Source organism: Phodopus roborovskii, unplaced genomic scaffold (assembly GCF_943737965.1).
Source record: "Phodopus roborovskii unplaced genomic scaffold, PHOROB, whole genome shotgun sequence".
NCBI classification, from domain to species: domain Eukaryota; kingdom Metazoa; phylum Chordata; class Mammalia; order Rodentia; family Cricetidae; genus Phodopus; species Phodopus roborovskii.
The window spans coordinates 171,214-194,798 of NW_026126599.1; the positions used below are offsets into that span (position 1 = coordinate 171,214).

Here is a 23,585-nt window from a genome sequence, read left to right on the forward strand (position 1 = left end):
GTGACCGGTGAGGGACTTACACTGTGGACTCTCCCCATTATGGCACCTCCTATCTGCACACCGCCCCCCATCGTCCTCCAGGGCTCCCTTACTGATCTTGGCGCAGCTACTATTGCCATCACTACTGTCTTTGCAGTAAGTCCCCGAGGGACACTGGAAACTCTGGCATTGGACAGCTCCTCCTGCGCAGGTACAGCTCTGGGTGCACCCCTTGGAGGTCCAGGTCTTGCCTGCCTGCAGAAGCCACAGGAAGAGAAAGGGAGGCTGGAGGAGCTTGTCCTAGGGAGACAGACTCGCCTCCTGTCTGAAGTCTTTGCATTTGCCCCCTGTCTATAGGCTTCACATCTATTGAATCACCAACCAGAGGTGGAAATACTGAAAAAAAGAATTATATCTAGGGCAGGTGGGTTAGCTCAGTGGTAGAGTACCCATGCAGAATCCCCCAGTGAGGGCTGGGTGTGGCTCAGTGGTAGAGCACCTGCCTGGAATCCCCTTTGAGAAGCACCAGAAGAGGCTCAGTGGCAGAGTGCAGGCCTAGAATACTCAGAAAGAGCCTCTGAGCATGGCTCACCCACACAGCTCACTTGCATACAATTTTCATTGAGAGGCCAGGTACACAGCTCAGTGGTAGAGTACTTGCCCAGCAAATACCAAGACTTGACCAACTTTCAAACTCAAGAGCCAGCTAGAGACAAGTACACATGAGGAGGTCAGAGGCTTGTGTGAGTCAGTTCATTCTTCCAACACATGGCTCCTGGGTACTTGAACTCAGGTGTTCACGCTCGAAGGCAAGTGTCTTTATCAAGCCATGTGTCTGGCCCTCTACGTTGTAAAATTAATTTTTTAGTATGTATATGTATGTGTAGTATGTGTGTGCTTGTGTGTGCATGTGTAGGAGCGTCCGTGTGTGTGTGTGTGTGTGTGTGTGTGTGTGTGTGTGTGTGTGTGTGTGTGTGTGTGTGTGTGTATACCTGTGCACAGGAAAGGCAGTCAGAGAACAGGCTCAGGGGTTGAGTCTCACTTCCTCCACTTTGCAGTGAGACAAAGTATCTCAACTCCCTTGTTTCATTGTTGCTTTCATTTTTCGGCAGTATCCTGGCTGGTTAGCTTGCAGGTTTTGGGGGATTCTACACACAGCTTAACATGGTTACGTGGGATTTCAACTCATGTCCCCACACTTGCATAGCAAGCACTTCATTCACTGAGCCATCTTCCCAGCTGGCCCAATCCCACTTCCCACGCCCACTCACCGGAATGAGGCCACCCTGGGCATCTTTGCAGTCACAGTGAATTTGGAGCACACACTTGCCATTATTCAGGAAGTAGCCAGGTTGGCAGAGGCAGCCCTCCTTGCAGGTGGAGGGGACTTTGGGACTGGTATGCTCACAGTGGCCATCCAGGTTGAAACAGGAAGGTGGGCAGGAGGGAAGGCAGCTGGAGAAGTGGCTGTGATCTGGGCACTGCAGAGCTATGGGGTACACAAAGAGTAGGGTTAGAGGAGAAGACAGGAGCATGGCCCTTGTGTAGTCCTGAGAGAAGAAAGTAAGAAGAATCACTCCCGCATCAGTGTGGGAGATCAGCCACTGGGAGAGGACTCAGCTGCAGTCTCCAGAATCCACCCTCACTGCTGTAAATTTTTTTTTTTGAGACAGGGTTCTCTGTGGTTTTGGAGGCTGTCCTGTCCTGGAACTAGCTCTTGTAGACCAGGCTGGTCTCGAACTCACAGAGATCCGCCTGCCTCTGCCTCCCAAGTAATTTTTGCACTGACCTCTAGCTCTAGACTCAGAGGAAGAAGCTCTTTGTTGCCTTGCCTCTGGTTCCTCCAATCAGGAGCCCACCCTCCCCACCCTCCCCACGGCTCCCTTACGTATTTCAGCACAGTTACTGCTGCCATCATTGCTGCCCTTGCAGTAGGTCCCTTGGGGACACTGGAAATTCTGGCACTGGATGGCCCCTTCCACACAGGTACAGCTCTGGGTGCAGCCTGTAGCAATCCAGGTCTTGCCTACCTGCAGAAGCCACAAGAAATGGAAGGAGGTAAAGTAAGTGTCTTCTAACTCAGTGTGGTAGTTTCTATTTCATTTATTTATATTTGTGTGCGTGTGTCCATGTGAATATATGCATATGATTGTTCATGAAGGCCAGAAGACACATCAATCCCTTGAAGCTGGAGTTATAGGCATCTGTGAGTTGCTGGGATCCAAACTCCAATCCTCTTGATAGAGTCACGGTGTGTGCTCTTAACCCCAGAGCAATCTCTCTGGCCCCTAGTTCTCAGGAGACTACCCCACTTCCTGTCTGGGGTACTTACCTCACTGTCTAGAGATTTCAAATCAATTGAGTCTACCAGCTATGTCCCTCTAGCGTTCTGATTTCCCCGCTCACTCACCGGAATGAAAGTGCCTCGGTCATCTTTGCAGCCACACTCAATTTTGAGCACACATGTGCCATTAGCCAGCACATAGCCAGGTTGACACGAGCAGCCCTCCTTGCAGGTAGAAGGGACTTGAGGCCTGGTGCCCTCACAGCGGCCATCAGGGTCAGAGCAGGAAGGTTGACAGGAGGGAAGGCAGTTGGTGTAGTGGCTGTGGGCCGGGCACTGCAGAGCTTTGGGGTAGAAACACAGTAGGATTAGTGGAGAGGCCACACACAGAGGCTGTAAATGCCAAACCAGGCAGAGTGACCAACAGAGTTTGGGGCCTTTTCCTTTCCTCTGAGTGTTCATTTAGTAAATATTCATTGAGTATGGGTATGTGTCCAACATAGAGGACAGTCGGAAAGAATAGTTCCTTCTAACTCAGTGTAGAAGACTCATGCTGAGAAGGGACTCAGCCCCATCCATGTCCCTAGAGTCCCTTCTTATTTGGGACCTCCTAGCCCATGGCCTCTTAAGTGGGGACGTCTTGCTGTGCCTCAGACTCCTCCAGTCACGAGCAGACTCCCCACCTTCCCCACGGCTTACGTATTTCAGCACAATCACTGCTGCCATCATTGCTGTCCTTGCAGTAGGTCCCCGAGGGACACTGGAAACTCCGGCACTCAACAGTCCCTCCCATGCAGGTACAGCTCTGGGTACAGCCTTTGGGAGTCCAGGTCTTGCCTGCCTGTAGAAGCCACAGGAAGAGAAAGGGATAGGGGATAGAGGGGCTGGTTAAAGGAAGACAGACTTACCCCTGTCTGCAGGACTTTAATTTCCCCTCCCATTCTATAGGTCCATAGCTATTGAGTCAACCATTAGTGCATGGAAAATATTTGAAAAAATATCACATCTATGGGTGGGGTTTAGCCTAAAATCTGACAGTGAGGCACTGGTGACTATTTCAACAAAGAGCATCTGTCTAGAATTACCCAGTGAAGTGCTGGGGCATGACTCAGTGGTAGAACAACTACCTAGAATACCACAACAAGGGGCTAAGAATGGCTCTCAGGGGAAGATCACTTGGCTAGTCTATGCCAGGACACACTTTTCTCCACATTACCAGGCCACCAATATAGACATGAGCATTCCAGACTAAGAGAGGCAGACGAAAGGAGAGGAGGAGAAAAGGAGAAGGAAGGAGGAGGAGGAAAAGGAGGAGGAGAATGAGGAGGAGGAGAGAAGGAGGAGACATTCCTACTCCCCACTTCCACTCACCGGGATGAGAGCACCCTGGGGACCTTTGCAGTCACACTGAATTTTGGGCAAACACTTGTCCTTATTGAGCACAAATCCAGGGTGGCAGAGGCAGCCTTCCTTGCAGGTGGAGGGGCCTTTGGGGCCAGAGCCTTCACAGTGCCCCTCTGGATCCAAGCAAGAGGGTGGGCATGGGGGAAGGCAGTCGGTGAACTGGCTGTTGGATGGACACTGTAGGGCTATAGAGTGGAGGGGAAACAGAGTTAGTGGAGGAGACCCAAGCAAGCAGAGGTTTCTGTGCGGAGGTCAGACTTGACAAAATGGCCAGGAGATCCTTCTCCACACCACCTGCATTTACTATTCATTCAACAAGCATTCATTGAGCGTGCCCCATTTGTCAATTCATGAGAGGGAAAATAAGAAAAATGGATCCCCCAAGTCAATGATGGAGACTAAACATTGAGAAGGGGCTCAGCCCAGCCATGGCTCCACAAAATCTCTCTCTACTGTGGTATCTTCTATCCCCAACCTCTAAAAGGCAAGGGAATAAGCTCGTTCTTGCCCTGCCTCTGGTCCCTCCAGCCAGCAGCACAATTTCTCCATTTCCCCATGGCCCCTTACGGATTTTAGCACAGTTACTGCTGCCATCATTGCTCTTCTTGCAGTAAGTCCCTGAAGGACACTGGAAACTCAGGCACTGGATGGTCCTGCCTGTACAGGTACAGCTCTGGGTGCAGCCTCTGGAGACCCAGGTCTTGCCTTCCTGCAGAAGCCATAGAAAGAGATGATAGGAAGGCTAGAGACATACTCACCTGTCTGAAGGGCCTTAGGTTTGTCCTCCCTACTGCTACCGCACATCTACTGAGTCAACCAGCAGTAGGCAGAAAATATTGGAGAAATATTTCCTTCTGTCACTATATGCATAACTCAGCAGAATAGAACCTGCCTAGAATCTCCCAGTGAGGAGGTGGGGGAGGCGTGGGTGATCAGCAGAACTTCTGCTGGGAATCCTAGGTCAGGGCACTGGTGGAGTGGGTCAGTGGTAGAATGCTGGCCCTGAATCCTATAGTAGGGACCAGGGGAGCATAGCTCAGTTGCAGAGCACCTGACTAGAATCCTCAGTGATGGGTGGTTGTGTGGCTTTGAAGTAGAATACTTGCCTGGATCCCCCAGAGAAAGGCTGGGGAGTGGTTCGGTGGTAGAGCACCTGCCTACCCAGTGCCTGAACTTGAACAACCTTCACATTTCAGCACCAGCCACACAGGCTGGAGCATCCCAGGTGCAAAGAAGCAGAAGAAATGAGCTAGTGGCTCCCAATCCTATGTGGGCTTTGGTCTCATTTGTTGGTTTGTTTGTCTGTTTGCAACAAGTTCTCTTCTATGTAGTCCTGGCTGGTCTAGAACTTGCTATGTAGCTCAGGCAGGTCTTGAATTTGTAGGAATATACCTGACTCTGCTTTCCAAATACTGTGACTAAAGCCACCTTTCTCTCCTCTCTCTCTCTCTCTCTCTCTCTCTCTCTCTCTCTCTCTCTCTCTGTGTGTGTGTGTGTGTGTGCATGTATGTGCTCATGCATGTGTGTGTGCTCATATGTGTGTGTGTGCGTGTTGTTAGTACTTATGCTGTAGCTTGTATTGAAAATTCAGTCTCTCTGGGTCAGTGTTTTTCTCTGTCTTCTTTGTTGTTGGTCATCACTGCTTACACAAGACTAGCTAGCTCTCAAGTTTTTAAGGATTCTACTGTCTCCCTTTCCTGTCTTCCAGTAGAAGAACCAGGGCTATAGATATAATCTACTATGTCCATCTCTCATGTGTTGTGGGGATTCAAACCCAGGTCCAAACGCTTGCAGGATAGACACTTTATAATGGAGCTATCTCCATAGACCCCACCGATCCCACCACCCATGCCCACTCACCGGGATGAGAGCACCCTGGGCATCTTTGCAGCCACACTGAATTCTGAGTATACATGTGTCATTATGCCACACATGGCCAGGTTGACAGACACAGCCCTCCTTGCAAGTGGAGGGGCCGTTGGGACTGGTTCCCTTACAGAGCCCTTCTGGGTCCAAGCAGGAAGGTAGACAGGAGGGAAGGCAGTTGGTGAACAGGCTATGGGCCGGGCACTTCAGAGCTATGGGGTAAAAAATCGAGTGGAGTTAATGGAGAGGCCCAGAGGGTACCCAAGGAAGCAGAAATTACAGAAACCAAGCTGGGCATAATGACCAAGAGAGGGTTTTTTTCCTTTTTGTTATTCATTCAGAAAACGCTTCTGGGCATAGCCTATGTGCCAAACCTTGAGAGAAGAAGGTTAGAATGGCTCTCCCCAGTTATCAGAGATTATGGAGAGGCTAATGCCAAGAAGGGTCTCAGTAGGACTATGGGTTGCCAGAAACCTCTTAGGGAAAAAGCTCAAGCTCCTTTCCCTGCCTCCAATCTGTCCAGGCATGAGCACACACACCCTCCCCACCTTCCCTGTGGTCTCTTACTTATTTTAGCACAATCACTGCTGCCTTCGTTATTGTTCTTGCAGTAAGTCCCTGAGGGACACTGAAAATTCTGGCACTGAACAGTCCCTTCCATGCAGGCACAGCTCTGGGCACAGCCCGTGGAGATCCAGGTCTTGCCTGCCTGCAGAAGCCACAGGAAGAGAAAGAATGTGAGGACAGAGGGATTGGTTAGAGAGAGACAGTGCCACTTCCAGCTTCAGGGACTTAGGTTTGAATAGAGGTATCTATTCACAGCTATTAAGACTACCAACCTGGTGTAAAACATGTTGGGAAAAAATGCTGCTATTGCTGTGTACACAGATCAGCAATAGTGCCTGCCTAGAGTTCTCCACTGAGGGTGTGGAAGTGGCCCAGTGCTAGCACTCTGTCCCAGAATCCTACAATGGGGACCTGGGACTATAGTTTAGTTGTAGAGCACCTGATCAGAATCTCCATGGACTGGGGGTTCATGTGATTTAGGTCTACTTGCCTGGCTCCCTTCACTGAGGGCTAGAGGTATGGCTCAATGGTAGAGCACTTCCCTAGTTTGTGCCAAGACATGGTCAACCTTCGTACCTCAGGCATACAGACAGGAGCATTCCAGGTAAGACTTAAAGAGGCAATGAGAAAGTGACCCTCCCAATCCTACGTTGGTTTTCAAACCATTCTCCTGCCCAGTAAGTGGTGTGTGTGTGTGTGTATTCATATTTCTTTGTATGTGAGCGCAGACTCACTTAAGTGTCTACATCAGAAGACAATCTATAATGTTGACCCTCATCTCCCACTGTGTATTGAGACACGGTGTCTCTGTATCACTGTCTCTGTCTCTCTCCTGTCACCCCATCTCCTCTCCCTCCCTGTCCCCTCCTCATTGATGTTCAGCACTATCATAAGAATAGCTAGCTCACAAGTTTCTGGGGACTCAGCACTCCTAAGGGGAGGGAACCCTGGCATTAAAGACCCAGTTTGCAAGGGTTGTATGGATTCAAACTCAACTTGCATCACAAATATTTTACCCACTGATTAATCCCTGCAACTTTCTCCAGTCGCACAGCAGGTGGCAGGTGCCCACTCACCGGGATGAGAGCACCCTGGGAGTCTTTGCAGCCACACTGAACTCTAAGAATACACTTGTTGTTATTTAGCACGTAGCCAGGTTGGCAGACACAGCCCTCCTTGCAGGTGGAGGGGACTTTAGATTTGGTGTCTTTGCAGAGGGCCTCGGGGTCCGAGCAGGAAGGTAGACAGGAGGGAAGGCAGCTGGTGTAGAGGGTGTGGGCTGGACACTGCAGAGCTATGGGGTAGAGGGAGAGAGGTTAGTGAAGAGGAACAGAGAGGGGTTCAATAAAGCAGATGTGATTAAAAAAGAAATCAAGCTGTACAGACTTGACAGCAGAGCCTCCCTGCCCCATTTTGTCATTCATTCATCAAACACTTATGGAGCATGCTGCTGTGCCTTAAACTGGGGAAAGAAGTAAGAAGATTCGATCTCTCAGCCAATGAAGCACTGGGAAGGGACCCAGCCTGGCAGTGGGCCCCCTGAATCCCAACCTCTTAGGGCAGAGCACCAAGCTCCTACTTGCCCTGCCTCCAATCTCATCTAGCAGTAGTAACTACCACACCCCAGCCGCTGCGGATAGCCTCCTTACTGATTTTGGTGCAAGTACTACTGTCATCACTGTTGTCCTTGCAGTGAGTCCCCGAGGGACACTGGAAATTCTGACACTGGATATCACCTTCCACGCAGGCACATGTCTGAGTGCAGCCTCGGGAGGTCCAAGTCTTGCCTGCCTGCAGAAGCCAGGGAATGAGAAACAAGTGGAGACTGAGTGGATGCTCTAGTGAGTCAGGCTTAGCCTCATGCCTGAAGGGTTTACGCATGCTCTCCTTATCCAGTTTCCTCCTCTAAGGTGCAGGCAGAAGGTGTGTTGTTTGGGCAGACAATGCAGAGTGGACAGATTTCCACTCTGGTCCTCTCCACTAACCCCAATTACTCTCGTCTAGAGCTGGGATTAGACAGGGAACATGTACGGAATCCTTTAATGGGAGCTGCTGCATGGCTCTCCCAGAGTGTGTCAGGCCCTGAGCCGTCTTCTCATTCCAAGGTCAGTCTTTGAGAATGGAGTATCCCAGGCTGAGAGATGCCGATAAAAGGAGAAAGTGGCCCTCAGCCCCAGTCTCCACACCCACTCACCGGAATGAAGTCACCCTTGGCATCTTTGCAGCCACACTGAGTTCTCGGCATACACTTGTCCTCATTGAGCACAAAGCCATGGTCGCAGAGACACCCCTCCTTGCAGTCGGAGGGGACTTTGGGGCTGGTGATCTCACAGTGGTTGGAGCAAGAAGGTAGGCAGGAGGGAAGGCAGCCCGTGAAGTGGCTGTGGGTTGGGCATTGCAGACCTATAGTAAGGAGGGGGAGTGGTGTTAGTGAAAAGGAGCAGAGGGGTCCATGGAAGCAGTGGTTAGGGAAACTGTGGGAGGCTGGATTACAGGTGAGTTTGGGCTCTTTTCTTCCTTTTGTTATTCATTTGACAAATGTTTTTAAGCTGTTGCCAAGCCATGAGGAAATAAGAAGATAGATCTCCCAAGTCAATGTAAGAAACTAAACACAGAGCAACTAACACTGAGAAGATGCTCAGGCTAGCCACGGGTATCCAGAATCCCTCCCCAGTGTGGTACTTCCTATCCCTACCTCTAAACCCAGGGATTGAGGTCCTTCTTGCCCTCCTTGGAATCCCCACACATGAGCACGCCCTCCCTGCATTCTCACGGCTCCCTTACTGATTTTGGTGCAGTTACTGCTGCCATCATCTCTGTTCTTGCAGTAAGTCCCCGAGGGACACTGGATATTCCTGCAGTGGATGATCCCTCCCACACAGGTACAGCTCTGTGCACAGTCTCTGGTGATCCAGGTCTTGTCTGCCTGCAGATGTCATGGGAATAGAAGACACCTGAGGGCCATGGGCCAGTTCTAAAGAGACAGACTCACTTCTGGCCTGAAGATTCCAAACTGCATATCCTATCTCAAAGTTCTATATCCATTGGCTTAACACTGTAGATTAAATATATATTTTTAATTGCAGCTGGGGCTGTGCCCATAGCCTAGCAGTATAGTGTCTACCTAGAATTTTCCAGTGGAGTAATGACAGCATGGAGAAATAGTAGAAGGCATGTCTAGAATTCCCAGTGAAGGCCTTGGGGTGTGGCTCAGTGGTAGACCAATTCCCTAGTTTGTACCAAGTCCTGACCAATCTTCTAACTACAAGGCCAGCCAAACAGGTAGGGGAAAGTGGAAAGGAGAAGGACCCTCAATCCCACTTTTTAGTAAAAAGGTCTCAGTGTCCGTATGTGATTCATGTGTGTACGTGAATACACGTGTTCTGAGGGCAGAACACAATCTCAGGTGTAGGTCCTCACATTCCACCCTGTACTGAGACAAAGTCAGTCAGTCAGTCTGCCTGCCTGTCTGTCTTCCTCGTTGATGATTACACCTCTACCCATACAAGACTAGCTACAAGTTTCAGGGACTCTTCTGTGTCCCTCTCCTGGAGCCCTGGGGTTGGAGACACAGACTACACCCCAGTTTACATGGGTTGTGGGGATTAGTAGACAGGTCCTCCTCCTCCCTGAGCAAATATTCTACCCAGTTAGCCACTCTCTAGCCTCACCAAGCCCATCTTCCACACACTCACTGGGATGAGGGCACCCTGGGCATCTTTGCAGCTACACAGAATTCTGAGCATACACTTGTCGTTATGCAGCACATAGCCAGATCGACAGACGCAGCCCTCCTTGCAGGTGGAGGGAGCTTTAGGACTAGTGCTGCCACAGAGGCCCTCTGGGTCCAAGCACGAGGGTGGACAGGAGGGAAGGCAGTTGGTATAGCGGCTGTGGGCTGGGCACTGCAGAGCTATAGGACAGAGGGAGATTACAATTAGTAGAGAGGACCAGAAGGGCCCAAGGAAGCAGAAGCTACAGAATCATGCTGGGCTGAAAGACCAACAGTTTGTCTGTCTGTCTGTTTTCCCTTTTGCTATCGATTCAACAAATATTTCCCGATCACAAACTGTGTCCGGGACAGAAAGTAAAGTAAAGAAGGGGGATATATAGGGCTGGAGAGATGGCTCAGTGGTTAAGAGCACTTGATGGACTTGCAGAGGACCTGAGTTTGGTTCCCAGAATCCAAAAACACCTGTAAACTCCAGCTCCGGGACACCTACGAGCCTCTTCTGGCCCCTGACAGCATCCACCGGCATTCACATGGAATCTATACAGCTAATTTAACTTAAAGACGGTGTATCTTTAAGTTAAATGTGGAAAACTAACCACTGAGAGACTAGTGTGATGAGCCCAGCATGGTCCCTCAGAATGCCTCTCCACCATGACATCACCTTATCCCCGACTTCTTATGCCCATGAGACTGAGCTCCTTCTTGCCCTGCCTCTAGTCTCTCCAGGCATGCGCACACCCTTTCACCTTCCCCCGTGGCTCCCTTACCGATTTTGATGCAGCTACTGTTGTCGTCATCACTATTCATGCAGGAGGTCCCTGAGGGACACTGGAAAGTCCTGCACTGGATGACCCCTTCCATGCAGTTACAGCTCTGAGTACACTTTCTGGTGATCCAGGTCTTGCCTTCCTGCAAAAGCCACGGGGAGAGAAAAGCCAGTGACCAAGTGACCACAAAGGTGCTGTACTGGTTCTGGGTGCTGCTTGCCTCCTATGAAGAGCTTGGTACGTGCTGCCAGCAGGTTCTGTCCCAACCGATTAAAACAAGCACTAACAGAGAGTACTCACAGGGGAAAACTCAACATGGGCTATGAGAGTATCTCAGTCCAGTAAGGGGATGGTCGGTTGCTCACTTGTAGAGCAGAGGTCTAGAATCCTCTGTCGGGCACCTGGGAGTATAACTCAAATGCAGAACCTCTGTCTAGAATCCTCCAGTGAGGGGCTAGTAGTGGTTCATTGGTAGATCTAAAGCCTAGAATCCTCCAATGGGACTCTGGGGCTGTAGCTCAAATGCAGAACCTTTACCTAGAATCCTTTAAGAGTAGCGGGGAGCATGGCTCAGCTGTAGAGCCTCTGACTAGAATCTCCTAGGGAGAGTCTTAGGGCGTGGCTCAGCAGTAAAGAACCTGCCTTACTTTCTCCAGGAAAGACTGACTTTCAGCTGCATAGTTAGGCACATCCCGGGTGCAGAGAAGCAGAAGAAAGGAGAAAATGACGCACGCCCCCATTCTCCCTTAAAAAATGGCTGTGAGAGTATATCTGTGTGGCTGTGTGAGCATGGACACACGTATGTGTGGAGGTCAGAAGACCATCTCACATGCTGGTCTCACTTTCCACCCCCGATGCTGTTGCTGCTGTTCATTGCTACTCACATTAACAGCCAGCTCACACATTTCTAGGGATCATCCTGTTCCCGCTTCCCATCTCCTAGAAAGAGCCCTGGGATTATAGACACACCACCAAGGCTTACGTTGGTTATACATATTCAAACTCAGGTCCTCACAGTACTAGGTGAGGGGAGAGACAAATAGTTTACCCACTGAGCTCTCTCTCCAGCCCTGACCAATACCACGTTAGGTGCCCACGCACCGGGATGAGGGCACCCTGGGCATCTTTGCAGCCACACTGATTTCTGAGTATACACTTGTCATTATGCAGCACGTAGCCAGATTGACAGACGCAGCCCTCCTTGCAGGTGGAGGGGGCTTTGGTGCTGGAGTCCTCACAGTGGCCATTCATATTAGAGCAGGATGGTTGACAGGAGGGAAGGCAGTTGGTGAATTGGCTGTTGGCTGGACATTGCAGAGCTGTGAAAGAGAGAGAGCAGGGTTAGGAGAGAGGAACATAAGTGGCCAGAGCAAGCAGAAGCTACAGAAACTATACTAGAAGTTCCAAAAGTGAAGGGATTTTTTTCCTTTTGCTATTCATCCGCTAAACAGTTAGTAATTGTGAACTCTCTGCCAAACCTCAAGGAGAGAAAGAATGGATTACTTGGGGCTGGAGAGGTAGAAGGCTCAGCAGTCATGAGCACTTGCTGTTCTTGCAAAGGAGCTGAGCTGCGTTCGGCTCACCCAGATAGTGCTGTTCACAGTCTCCTGTAATTTCAGCCCCAGGAGACACAATCCACTCTTCTGGCTGCCATGCGCAGTGCACTCATGTGACAGACAGGTCCATAGACATATATTAATATGTGTGATTAAAAGTAAAAAAGTAATGATGAATGACTACCCCAAGTTAATGTGGGGGACCAACCATTCAGACACTAAAAAATGAGCCAAAGGTCCCCAAAAGCCCTCCTCACCATGGTGCTTCCTATCTCTGGTCTCTGAGCTTCATCTTGCCCTGCCTCTGGGCTCTCCAGCCAAATGCATACATTCTCTACCTTCCCTCACGGCTCCCTTACTGATTTTGGTGCAGTTACTGTTGCCGTCCTTGATGTCCTTGCAGTAAGTCTCTGAGGGACACTGAAATATCCTACACAGGATGGCCCCTCCCGCACAGGTACAGCTCTGGGTGCAGCCTCTGTTGATCCAAGTCTTATCTGCCTGCAGAAGCCAAGGGGAGAGAAAGGAAGTGAGGGCAGAGGGACTGGTTAGAAGGAAAGAGCCTCACCTCCAGTCTGCAGGGCTGACCTTTGCCCTCCCTATCAGCAGGTTCCACATCACTGAGTGAGTAACCCAACCACGGGGTGGGGGGTGGGGGGATCTGGAGTGACAGAGGATGCCTCTGGGATTGTGGACTCTTTCAGTAAGGGGCTGGGGTGTGGCTCACTGGTAGAACTAGGGCAGATGACTTTCTCTTGGTGCTTGGAAGCACAGCTCAGATGAAGAACCTATGCCTAGAATCCTCAGTGATGAGAGGCAGGAGGTTGGGAGGGGGTTCAGAGATTGTAGCTTACAGGTAGACCATTTGCCTACAATTCTCTACGAGAATTTAGGATCATGATCCAGCTTTGCAAAATTGGCTAGTATCTTCCGGTGAGAGTCTGGGAGTGTGGCACAGTTGTAGAGAACTTGCCAAGAGTTTGACTTAGCAGTAGAGCAATTGCCTAGGAATCACTGATAGGAAGATAAAGGCTACACTAGTTCCAATAACAGCTGCCAAGAGTTCAGAGGAGGTAGTGGGAGGGTGGCTCAGGAGTGGCATTTAGGCACAGACTCCTCAGTGAGTGCCAGAGGGTATATCGCAGTGTTAGAGCCCCGACTACAACTCCAGAGAGGGGCTGGAGGCCTGTCTCAGCAGTTGACCATTGGCTTAGCTTGCTGCTCCAGGACATCATCAACCTTCACATTACAGGACCAGCCACACAAACAGGAAGAGGAAAGCAAAGGAAAAAAGAAAGTGGTCCCCAGTCAGGCCTAAAAAAAAAAAAAAAAAAAAGCTTTTGGGAGGGGCGTGGAGTGTAGATGTAGGCGTGAAAGTCAGAGGACAATGCTGGTCCTCATCTTCCACCTTTCCACGTTCCATTGAGACAGTCTCTTTCTTTCTGTCCCCCCATTCCTCTCTTCCCCCTCCCTCATCTCTGTTTCTCCCTTCTCTTTGCTGTGGTCCTCCACCCCTGCCCATACAACACTAGCTAGCTCCCACATTTCTAGGGATTATCCTATCACAACCTCCCATCTCCTAATAGGATCCTTGGATTATAGTCACACACCACCAAGGTTTACATTGGCTGTATGCATTAAAACTCATGCCCTCACACCAGGGCGTGCAAACATTTACCACTGAGCTTTCTCTCTCTCTCTCTCTCTCTCTCTCTCTCTCTCTCTCTCTCTCTCTCTCTCTCTCCAGCCACCACCAATACCACTTTAGATGCCTACTCACCGGGATGAGGGCACCCTGGGCATCTTTGCAGCCACACTCAGTTCTGAGTATACACTTGTTGTTATACAGCACAAAGCCAGGTAGACAAACACAGCCCTCCTTGCAGGTGGAGGGGGTTTTGGTACTGGAGCCCAAACAGTTGCCTTCTGGGTCCGAGCAGGATGGTTGACAGGAGGGAAGGCAGTTGGTGTAACGGCTGTGGGCAGGACACTGCAGAGCTATGGGGAAGAGAGTGTGGTTAATGGAGAGGAACACAGGATCAAAACAGACTACAGAAACCAGACTAGGCAGAATGCTCAAGACAGTGAGCATTTTGTTATTTCAGCCAGCATTTACTGAGTATGAACTTTGTGCCAAGCCCTAAGGAAAAAAGTAAGACTGGATCTTTTGGGACTGGAGAGATGAGTCAAGACTACTTGCTGCTCTTGCCATGTATCCAAGTTAAGTTTGTCCTGTTCAAAAGTCTCATGTAACTCAGGCTCCATGTAATGTCCTCTGTGGCCCCTGCATGAACTGACTCAGGTGCATAGCCCATATACAGACACATCATCATACATGGAATTAAAAATAATATATCTTCCAAGTTAATGGGGAGCCTGACAACCGAGAGACTAATAGTGAGAAGGGACCCAGACCAGTCACGGGTCCCCACAGTCCATTCCCATTGTAGTATCTCTTATTCCAGATCTCATAGGCATAGGGGCCTAAGCTTCTTCTTGCTCTGCCTCTGGTCCCTCCAGCCATGAGCACACCCTCCCCACCTCCCCCCACGGCTCTCTCACTGATTTTGGCACAGTTACTGTTGCCGTCCTCGGTGTCCTTGCAGTAAGTCCCTGAGGGACAGTGGAAATTCTGGCACTGGATGACCCCTCCCATGCAGGTACAGCTCTGAGTGCAGCCTCTGTTGATCCAGGTCTTATCTGCCTGCAGAGGTCAAGGGAGAGAAGTGGGAGCATAGGGCTTGTTAGAGAAAGACAGCTTTGCTTCCTGTCTGAGGGACTTACCTTTGCCTTCCCTGTCTTTAGAGTCTGTGAATATTCATTTAGCCAACTATGGATGGAAGGTATATGGGGAGAAAATGCATTGAAGGCTATGGACATAGCTCAGCAGTATAGTGTATGCCTAGAATCCTCCAGTGAGTGGCTAAGGGCATAACTCAGCCCTAGAGTTCTCAACTGGGAGTTTGGGAGCACAGTTCAAATGCAGAACCTATGTCTGGACTCTTCAGTGATAAATGGTACATGGGATAGATGGCAGGCTGTGGTTTACAGGTGTAACACTTGCCTAGAGGGTCTGGGGGGGTTAGGGTTAGAGGTAGAAAACTGCCCAGCATCCTCCAAGAGGGTCTGGGGGTTTGACTTAGAGGTAGAAAACTGCCCAGCATCCTCCAAGAGGGTCTGGGGGTATGGCTTAGAGGTAGAGCAATTGTCCCATTGAGGTCTGGGAATATAGCTCAGTTGTAAAGCACTTGAATAGGATTCCCAAGAGGGGTTGACCTATGGCATCTTCTAGAACCTTTATACTTCAGGACTGGACATACCAACAGGAGCATTCCAGGTGGAGAAAAGCAGAAGAAATGAAAAAAGTGGCCCACAATCTCAAGTTTACAAGAAGTTTTATGTGTTTGGGAGCGGGGCACAGGAGCACATGTATGTGTGGAGTTGGAAGACAATCTTGAACATTTGTCCTCATCTTTTACTTTGTATTGAGACTCTTGTTCTTTTTCCTTTCCTCCCACCCTTCATTCCTCCCATTCCCTCTCTTTATTGCTGTTCACTCCTGCCCACACCTTTCTAGGGATTACCCTGACTGTTTCCAATCTCCTAGTTGGAGCCCTGGGATTATGGACACACCAGTAAGGCTTACATTGATTAAATAGATTCAAACTCAGCACTCTTCAGCAAATGTTTCACACTGAGCCTTTCCCATCCCCCACCAACCCCACTTTATTTTTAGATGCCCACTCACCGGGATGAGAACACCCTGGGCATCTTTGCAGCCACACTGAATTCTGAGTATACACTTGTCATTATGCAGCACGTAGCCAGACTGACAGACGCAGCCCTCCTTGCAGGTGGAGGTGGCTTTGGTGATGGTGCCCAAACAGCGGCCATCAGGGTCAGAGCAGGATGGTTGACAGGAGGGAAGGCAGTTGGTGTAGTGGCTGTGGGCTGGGCACTGGAGAGCTATGGGGTGGGGGGAGATTGGAATTACTGGAGGTGACCTTGAAGGCTCAAGTGAGCAAGCTACAGAGACCAGACTAGGAGGCTGGAGAGATGGCTCAGCATTTAAGATTGCTTGTTGCTCTTACATGGGACTTGAATTCAGATCTCAGCATCCATGTACAGTGGCTCAGTACCTCTTATAACTCCACTTTAAGGGGACCTAGCATCCCTTCTGGCCTCCACATGCACTGAACTCAGATGATGCGCGCGCGCGCGCGCACACACACACACACACACACACACACACACACAGACACACCATTATGCGTGTGTTTAAAAATCTGCCAAGTCAATTTGGAGACTAACAATGTAAAGACTACTACCAGTGGGATCCAGCCCAGCCTTGGGTTCTCACATCCTTCCTGACAGTGGTAACCCCATCCCAAAGGACTACCCTCCTCCTTCCCCTTCTGATCCCTCCAGCCATGAGTACACCCTTCCTGTCTTCCCCAATGGCTCTCTCACTGATTTTGGTGCAGTTACTGTTGCCGTCTTCGATGTCCTTGCAGTAAGTCTCTGAGGGACACTGAAATTTCCTACACAGGATGGCCCCTCCCGCACAGGTACAGCTCTGGGTGCAGCCTCTGTTGATCCAGGTCTTATCTGCCTGCAGAAGCCAAGGGGAGAGAAAGGAAGTGAGGACGGAGGGACTGACTGGTTAGAAGGGAAGAGCCTCACCTCCAGTCTGCAGGGCTGACCTTTACCCGACTTGTAAACAGTTTCTGAATCTATCCTAAACATGGAAGGAAACAATTTGAGGGAAAAATGCATCTAGGCTGTGGACATAGGTTAGTGGCATAGTACAGTGTGAGCGCTTTAGCCTAGAATCCTCTGCTGGTGGCTCAGATATAGAAACTCTGCCTAGGATCCTCAGCGACAGTGGGAAGGTCGAGCTCGCCTAGAGTCCTTGGGTGAGGGGTGAGGGGCCTGGCTCATGAGAGAGTATCTGATAAGATTCTCCAGTGGGGAGTGGGGAGTGGCAGAGCTCAAGTCCAAACTTCACGTGAGGGCTAGGTAGTGTAACCTAACCTCACAGATCCTGATCAGAATGTCCCTGGGAGGGGAAGGAACGTGGCTCAGCACAGCAATACTTACCCAACCTTTATCCATTCAGACAGGAGCATCTCAGAGAAAAACAGAAGAAGGGAGGAGGTGGCCCCAGTTCTAGCTGGGTTTTTTTAGTTTGTTTGTTTTTGCTTTTGTTTTGAGACAGGGTCTCACTTTCTAGCCCTGGCTGTCCTGGAACTCAAACTCTGCCTGCCTGCCTCTGCCTACTGAGTGCTAGGCTGAAAGAAATGGCCACCATGACCACCACAATCTCAGTTTTTAGAACAAATGTACATGCTGGTATTTTCTTTGGCTCACCTGTAAATAGGAGTGCATGTATTTGAGGACACCTCAAGTGTCGGTCCTCACTGCCCGCTTTTTTTGAGACAGCTCTCTGTCTCTGTCTCCTTCCCTCATTCTCTCCTCCCTCATTGTTCACTGCTACTCACACAGGACTAGCTAGCCCTTAAGTTTCTGGGAATTCTCCTGTCCCTGCCCCCGACATTCTAGTAGGAGGCCCTGGGACTAGAGATAGGCTAATAAGGTTTACATGGGTTTAGAGATTCAAACTCAGGTTCTATACTTGCAGAGCAAATGTTTCACACTGAGACTTTCCCACTCCCCACAAACCCCACGTTAGGTGCCCACTCACCGGGATGAGAGCACCCTGGGCATCTTTGCAGCCACACCGAATTCTGAGCATACACTTGTCCTTATGCAGCACGTAGCCAGATCCACAGATGCAGCCCTCCTTGCAGGTGGAGGGGCCTTTAGGGCTGATGCTCCTACAGAGGCCATCTGGGTCCGAGCAAGAAGGCAGGCAGGAGGGAAGGCAGCTGGTGTAGAGGGTATGGGCTGGACACTGCAGAGCTTTCGGATGGAGAGAGCATGCGGTTAGTGGGTAGGAATAGAATGGTGTAAGGAAGCAGAGGAAACCAGGCTATGCCAAATGACCCACAGAACTTGGGAATTTCCTGTTGTTTCCTTTTCTTTTTTCTTTTCTTTTTTTTTTTTTTTTTAAGATTTATTTATTGTGTATACAATATTCTGTCTGCATGTCTGCCTGCAGACCAGAAGAGGGCACCAGATCTCATTACAGATGGTTGTCAGCCACCATGTCATTGTTGGGAATTGAACTCAGGACCTCTGGAAGAGCAGTCAGTGCCCCTTAACCACTAAGCCATCTCTCCAGCCCTCCTTTTGCTATTTCTTTAGCAAACATTTACCGCGCATGGGGAATGTGCCAAGTTCTAAGGAAAGAAACTACGAAGAGTGGATCTTGGACTGGAGAGTGTTTAACTCAGTGGTCATATTGCTTTCTGCTCTTGTAGAAGATTTGAGTTCAATTCTCAGCATCCACATTGAGTGGCTTACACCATCCTGTAATTTCAGCACTGGGGGATCCAACACACACACACACACACACACACACACACACACACACACACACACACACGCCTTTAAAAAGAAAGAAGAAAACAAGTAGTAAGAGGAAGATCTCCCAAATCTGTGTAGAAAACTAAGATCTGAGAAAGTAACATTGAGAAAGGATATGGTCCAGCCATGGATTCCCAGAATCCTTCCCCACTGTGGAACCCCTAAATTCTCAGAATGTGGGGACTAAGCTTCTTCTTGCCCTTTCTCTGGTCCCTCCAGCCATGAGCACACCCTCCTCAACTTTCTCCCACAGCTCCCTTACTGATTTTGGTGCAGTTACTGCTGCCATCATTGCTGTCCTTGCAATAGGTCCCTTGGGGACACTGGAAATCCCGGCACTGGATGACACCTCCCATGCAGGTACAGCTCTGGGTACAGCCCCGAGAGGTCCAGGTCTTGCCTGCCTGCAGAAGCCACAGGAAGAGAAAGGGAGTGAGAACTTGTCAGGGTCTTCTCAAGAGACAAGTTCACAGCCTGAATGGATTACCTACACATTCCATCTGCAGGTTCCCTGTCTACTGAGTCAACCATCCACAGGTGGAAGACACTGGATTTCAAAATTGCATTCAAGGACTAGAGAGACGACTGAACATTTAAGAGCACTTGCTGCTCTATTACAGTATCAAAGTTTAGACTCCTGTACACACATCGGGACCCTCAAAACTATAACTCTAGTTCCGGATTATCTGACAGTCTCTATTAGCCTCTTCAGACACTTGTACTCACATGCCATGCATTCACACAGACACTCAGATATACACATAAACAAAATTTATAAAATCTTTTTAAAAATTGCATTTGCTGCTGGTGGATGCAGTTCATTGGTAGAAGGTCTATGTAGAACCCCCCTACCCCCAGTGAGGAGTTGAGGGCAAGGCTCAGCAGTAGATTGCTAGCCTGGAACCCTCAAATGAGTAATTGCCGTGTGGTAGAGAGTTACATCCCTTGCCTGGAACCTCATGGGTGACTCACATGTAGAGTACTAGTCCACTGAGTGCCAGGCCCTGATCAGGGTTCACACTCCAGGGCTAGCCATTCAGACATGTACATCCCAGACTCCGTGAAGCAGAGGGAATGAGGAAGGGAACTCCAAACCCGTTCTCCACACCCACTCACCGGGATGAAGGTACCCTGGGCATCTTTGCAGCCACACTGAATTCTGGGTATACATTTGTTCTCATTAAACACGAAGCCTGGCTCACAGACACAGCCCTCCTTGCAGGTGGAGGGGACTGTGGTGCTAACACCCTCACAGTTGTCATCCACGTTGGGACAGGAAGGTAGACAGGAGGGAAGGCAGTTGGTGAATAGGCTGTGGTCTGGGCACTGCAGAGCTACAGGGTAGAGGGAGAGTGGGTTAGTGGAGAGGCCCAGAGGGGGCTTGAGGAAGCAGAGGCTACAGAAACCAGAGGACTGCTAAAGAGAATTTAAACATAGGTTGTTTTTGTTTTTCCCCACCATTTACTGGCCACAGCCTGTGTGCCAAGCTCCTAGGAAAGAAAGTAAGAATAACGTATCTTCTAGGTTATTGTGGGTACTAGCCTTGGAGACGCCATGACTGAGAAGCACCCAGCCTGGAAGCACCAGTCCTCACTGTGATGCCTCCTGCCCTGACTTCTGAGGCCCAGGTGAGTTCCTTCTTGCCCACCCCTGATCTGTCCAATCATCCTCAGCCTCCCTGCTCTTTTCCTGTGGCTCTCTCACTGATTTTGGTGCAGTTACTGTTGCCGTCCTCGATGTCCTTGCAGTAAGTCCCTGGAGGGCACTTGAAATTCCTGCAGTGGATGACTCCTCCCACGCAGGTACAGATCTGGGTGCAGCCTCTGTTGATCCAGGTCTTATCTTCCTGCAGAAGCCACGGGGAGAGAAAGGAAGTGAGGGCAGAGGGACTGGCTAGAGGACAAAGGCTTCATCTCTCTGAAGTGCTGACCTTTGCCCTTCCTATCTGCAGATTTCTCACCCATTTAGTCAACCTGACACTGATGGAGAATTTGGGGGGGGGAGTGACTTGGGTGATTGGTAGAGCACCTGCCTTGGTGGCCTGGGAGCACAGCTCTGTTCATTTGGCTTCTGGCTACACACAGTCTCTCTCTAGCGGGGATTCAGCTGTGCAGGCTCAGCTACAGAGCACTTGTCTAGCATGTCCCAGACTTGATCAACCTTCACACTCCAAGGCAACCATGTGTACAGACAGGTGCATTCCAGGTGCAAGAAATAGAAGAAAAGAGCAAGCCGCCCCAACCCCACTTTTCAAAACAACCTTTGTGTGTGTGGGTGGGCTTTGTGGGACTAGGGCACATTTACCTGTAGAGGTCAGAGGATGACCTCCTTCCACTCTGCACTGAGACAGCTCGCCCTCCTCTTTTCTTTTTACTGTCATCCTTCTCCACGAACACACAAAACTAGCTAGCTTTCAAGTTTCTAGGGATTCTCTTGTCTACCTTCCATCCGGCTACCCAGTCAGTTTACATGGGTTGTGGAGATCCAATCTCAGGTCCATATTCTTTTGGTGTATGTACTTTACACACTAAGCCATCTCCTTATCCCTGGCCCTCCCACTCACCACACCCACTCACCGGGATGAGAGTACCCTGGGCATCTTTGCAGCCACACAGAATTCTGAGCATACACTTATTTTTATGCATCACAAAACCAGATCGGCAGACACAGCCCTCCTTGCAGATGGAGGGGGCTTTAGTGCTGGTGCCATCACAGTGGCCTTCAGGGTCCAAGCAGGAAGCCACACAAGAAGGTAGGCAGTTGGTGTACAGGCTATGGGCAGGGCACTGCTCACCTATTGGGTAGAGGGAGAGTTGGGTTAGTGGAAAAGATTAGAGGGGCTTAAGAAACAGTAGCTACAGAAACAAGGTGGGGTCAAATAGCCAACTGTGCTTTGAGATTTTTACCCCTCCCGTATTATTCATTCAGCAAACATTAACTGAGCATGGGATGTGTGATGGGAGATGTAATTCTGTAAATATGTTTCTCATACTGGTTTCTGATATTGTTGACCAATAGGAAAACAAGATAGATGGGACTAGGAGACAAGGAGGATTTGAGGAAGTAGTAAGGAGGAGTCAACATGGAGAGACTAGAGAGACAACACCAGCCCACTCTCCGGTAAGATGAGACGCACCGCGGTGGGTCCAGGCTGGCAGGGAAAACCCACTCCTTACATATGGCTCTGCAACGTGGCGAATAAGAACTTCCATTTGAAACTTAATAGAAACTTAAAAGGGTTTTAGAAACCAAAAAACAGAGAAAGGCAAGGCTTCTTGGTAACAGCATTTTTCTCAGTTGGACTCTGTTTTGCTAGAGACAAACAGAGATTTGTACAGCTCCTTTAAGGAAGGTTTCCTGACTCAGCATAAGCGGCAAAAAACCGCAAGGCTTTTAAGAAACTCTGCTAACAATTTATTGGTGTGTATCAGAGCTGGCAATGGCAGTGACCACATCTCCAAGCCGGCAGCATGCTGCTGGATGGCAGCATAGACCAAGACAGTGAGCACAGCTCTCAGTTCTGGCAGTAAAGGTCCACCCGCTGCCATCTTGGATAGACTGCGGCTATGACTTTAATTTTAGCAATGTTGTTGTTTACCAAATAAAGACTCGTGGCCAGAAAAAGATAAAGATTTACAGTAAAGACAGATTCACATTAAGAAAAACTTCTAAAGATTTATAGTGTGTTTTAAAATATACGTAGTCTTAGAAGAGAAAAAGACAGAGAGGTTTTAAAAAGACAGAGAGGAGCTGGGTGTGGTGGCACGCGCCTTTAATTCCAGCACTTGGGAGACAGAGGCAAGCAGATCTCTGTGATTGCAGAGTAAACCTGGTATGCAGAGTGAATTCCAGGACAGATAAAAGTTACACAGAGAAACCTGTCTCAAAAAATGAATAAATAAAAAGTAAAAGAAACAGAGTAATAAAAAAAGCCAGGTAAAAATGGAAAGCACAGAAAAACTGTGGATACTATACACTACTCTGTTGTCTTTAAATTGTTTGACTGCTGAGGAAATAACAACTGATAAAAGAAATGCTGCTGGATTAATTCAATTTATATATTTTAAAAATGCTTTGACTCCAAAATTTAAGTCTAAGGACAAGTTACTGGGGAAAAGGATTTCTATTTTTGTTTCCACAGAAAATGAAAAGCTGTGGATTCTTCCAGACAAGTGTGGTTTGAGCAAGCCAGACCACCTGAAACAGAGTACCAGGTGATCCTACATTCAAAACAGCTGGGACAGGGCAGCCTTGCAGACTACAGCCAGGATTTCTGCATCTCCTTAGGATCTCCCATGACAGTGCCCTTTACCAGCAGGAAGTAGTTTGGAAAGAACAACGCCCAAATTCCCAAATGTTGTTTATGTTTGTTTTCATTTAAATGGGGTTGGTTATAAATGGTTAATGACCACAACCAATCTCTTTTTAAAGGTAAAAAGGGGATATGTATAGATATGAATACTTTGTTTTGGAATGGATTTTCATTTATTGATACAATTTAACGTCAATTTTGTGATATGTATATTTCTCCCCTTGTTTAGGTATTGTGTAGAAATGTAATGTATAATTCAATACAGATTATAGATAGTACCTATTTTATCAGATCTTATAGTGAAGTTAGTTAAGATTTCTAGATATATAGACATGTATTTGAGATAAATAGGCATTCTTCAAACCTTTCAAAGACCTGCAGAATATGGCATTTAAAATGGTTTAGGGTTTTTCTTGACACTGCTCCTGGCAATACCACCTTCATCAGAAAGGAAGATGGACCTTGAAGAAACGCAGTTATGGAGTTTGCCTCAAGTATGACAAGACTAGCCATTTGGGTAAGACACTGCTCTTGTCTGGACTGTTTGACCTTATGCTGTATAAACTGGACATGCAGGACCCACAGGAAAGTGACTGCTGATTCAAGATGAACAGTGTTGCGGACACAG

General features: G+C 49.0%; 1 protein-coding gene across 1 annotated transcript in view; it reads right to left on the reverse strand.

Annotated features, from left to right (window-relative positions):
- Zan (zonadhesin) overlaps positions 1-23,585 on the reverse strand; it is a 100,196-nt gene that overhangs the window by 27,552 nt on the left and 49,059 nt on the right. The window contains exons 41-64 of the mRNA XM_051205566.1: positions 21,222-21,439; positions 20,350-20,491; positions 17,861-18,078; positions 16,627-16,768; positions 15,905-16,122; positions 14,719-14,860; positions 13,937-14,154; positions 12,516-12,657; positions 11,702-11,919; positions 10,601-10,742; positions 9,796-10,013; positions 8,885-9,026; positions 8,295-8,503; positions 7,750-7,891; positions 7,177-7,394; positions 6,101-6,242; positions 5,528-5,745; positions 4,235-4,376; positions 3,635-3,852; positions 2,963-3,104; positions 2,390-2,607; positions 1,868-2,009; positions 1,251-1,468; positions 93-234 (exon numbers count right to left, since the gene is read on the reverse strand). Coding sequence (XP_051061523.1) covers positions 93-234; positions 1,251-1,468; positions 1,868-2,009; positions 2,390-2,607; positions 2,963-3,104; positions 3,635-3,852; positions 4,235-4,376; positions 5,528-5,745; positions 6,101-6,242; positions 7,177-7,394; positions 7,750-7,891; positions 8,295-8,503; positions 8,885-9,026; positions 9,796-10,013; positions 10,601-10,742; positions 11,702-11,919; positions 12,516-12,657; positions 13,937-14,154; positions 14,719-14,860; positions 15,905-16,122; positions 16,627-16,768; positions 17,861-18,078; positions 20,350-20,491; positions 21,222-21,439 — 4,311 coding nt within the window. The remainder of the gene's footprint in view (positions 1-92; positions 235-1,250; positions 1,469-1,867; positions 2,010-2,389; positions 2,608-2,962; positions 3,105-3,634; positions 3,853-4,234; positions 4,377-5,527; positions 5,746-6,100; positions 6,243-7,176; positions 7,395-7,749; positions 7,892-8,294; positions 8,504-8,884; positions 9,027-9,795; positions 10,014-10,600; positions 10,743-11,701; positions 11,920-12,515; positions 12,658-13,936; positions 14,155-14,718; positions 14,861-15,904; positions 16,123-16,626; positions 16,769-17,860; positions 18,079-20,349; positions 20,492-21,221; positions 21,440-23,585) is intronic.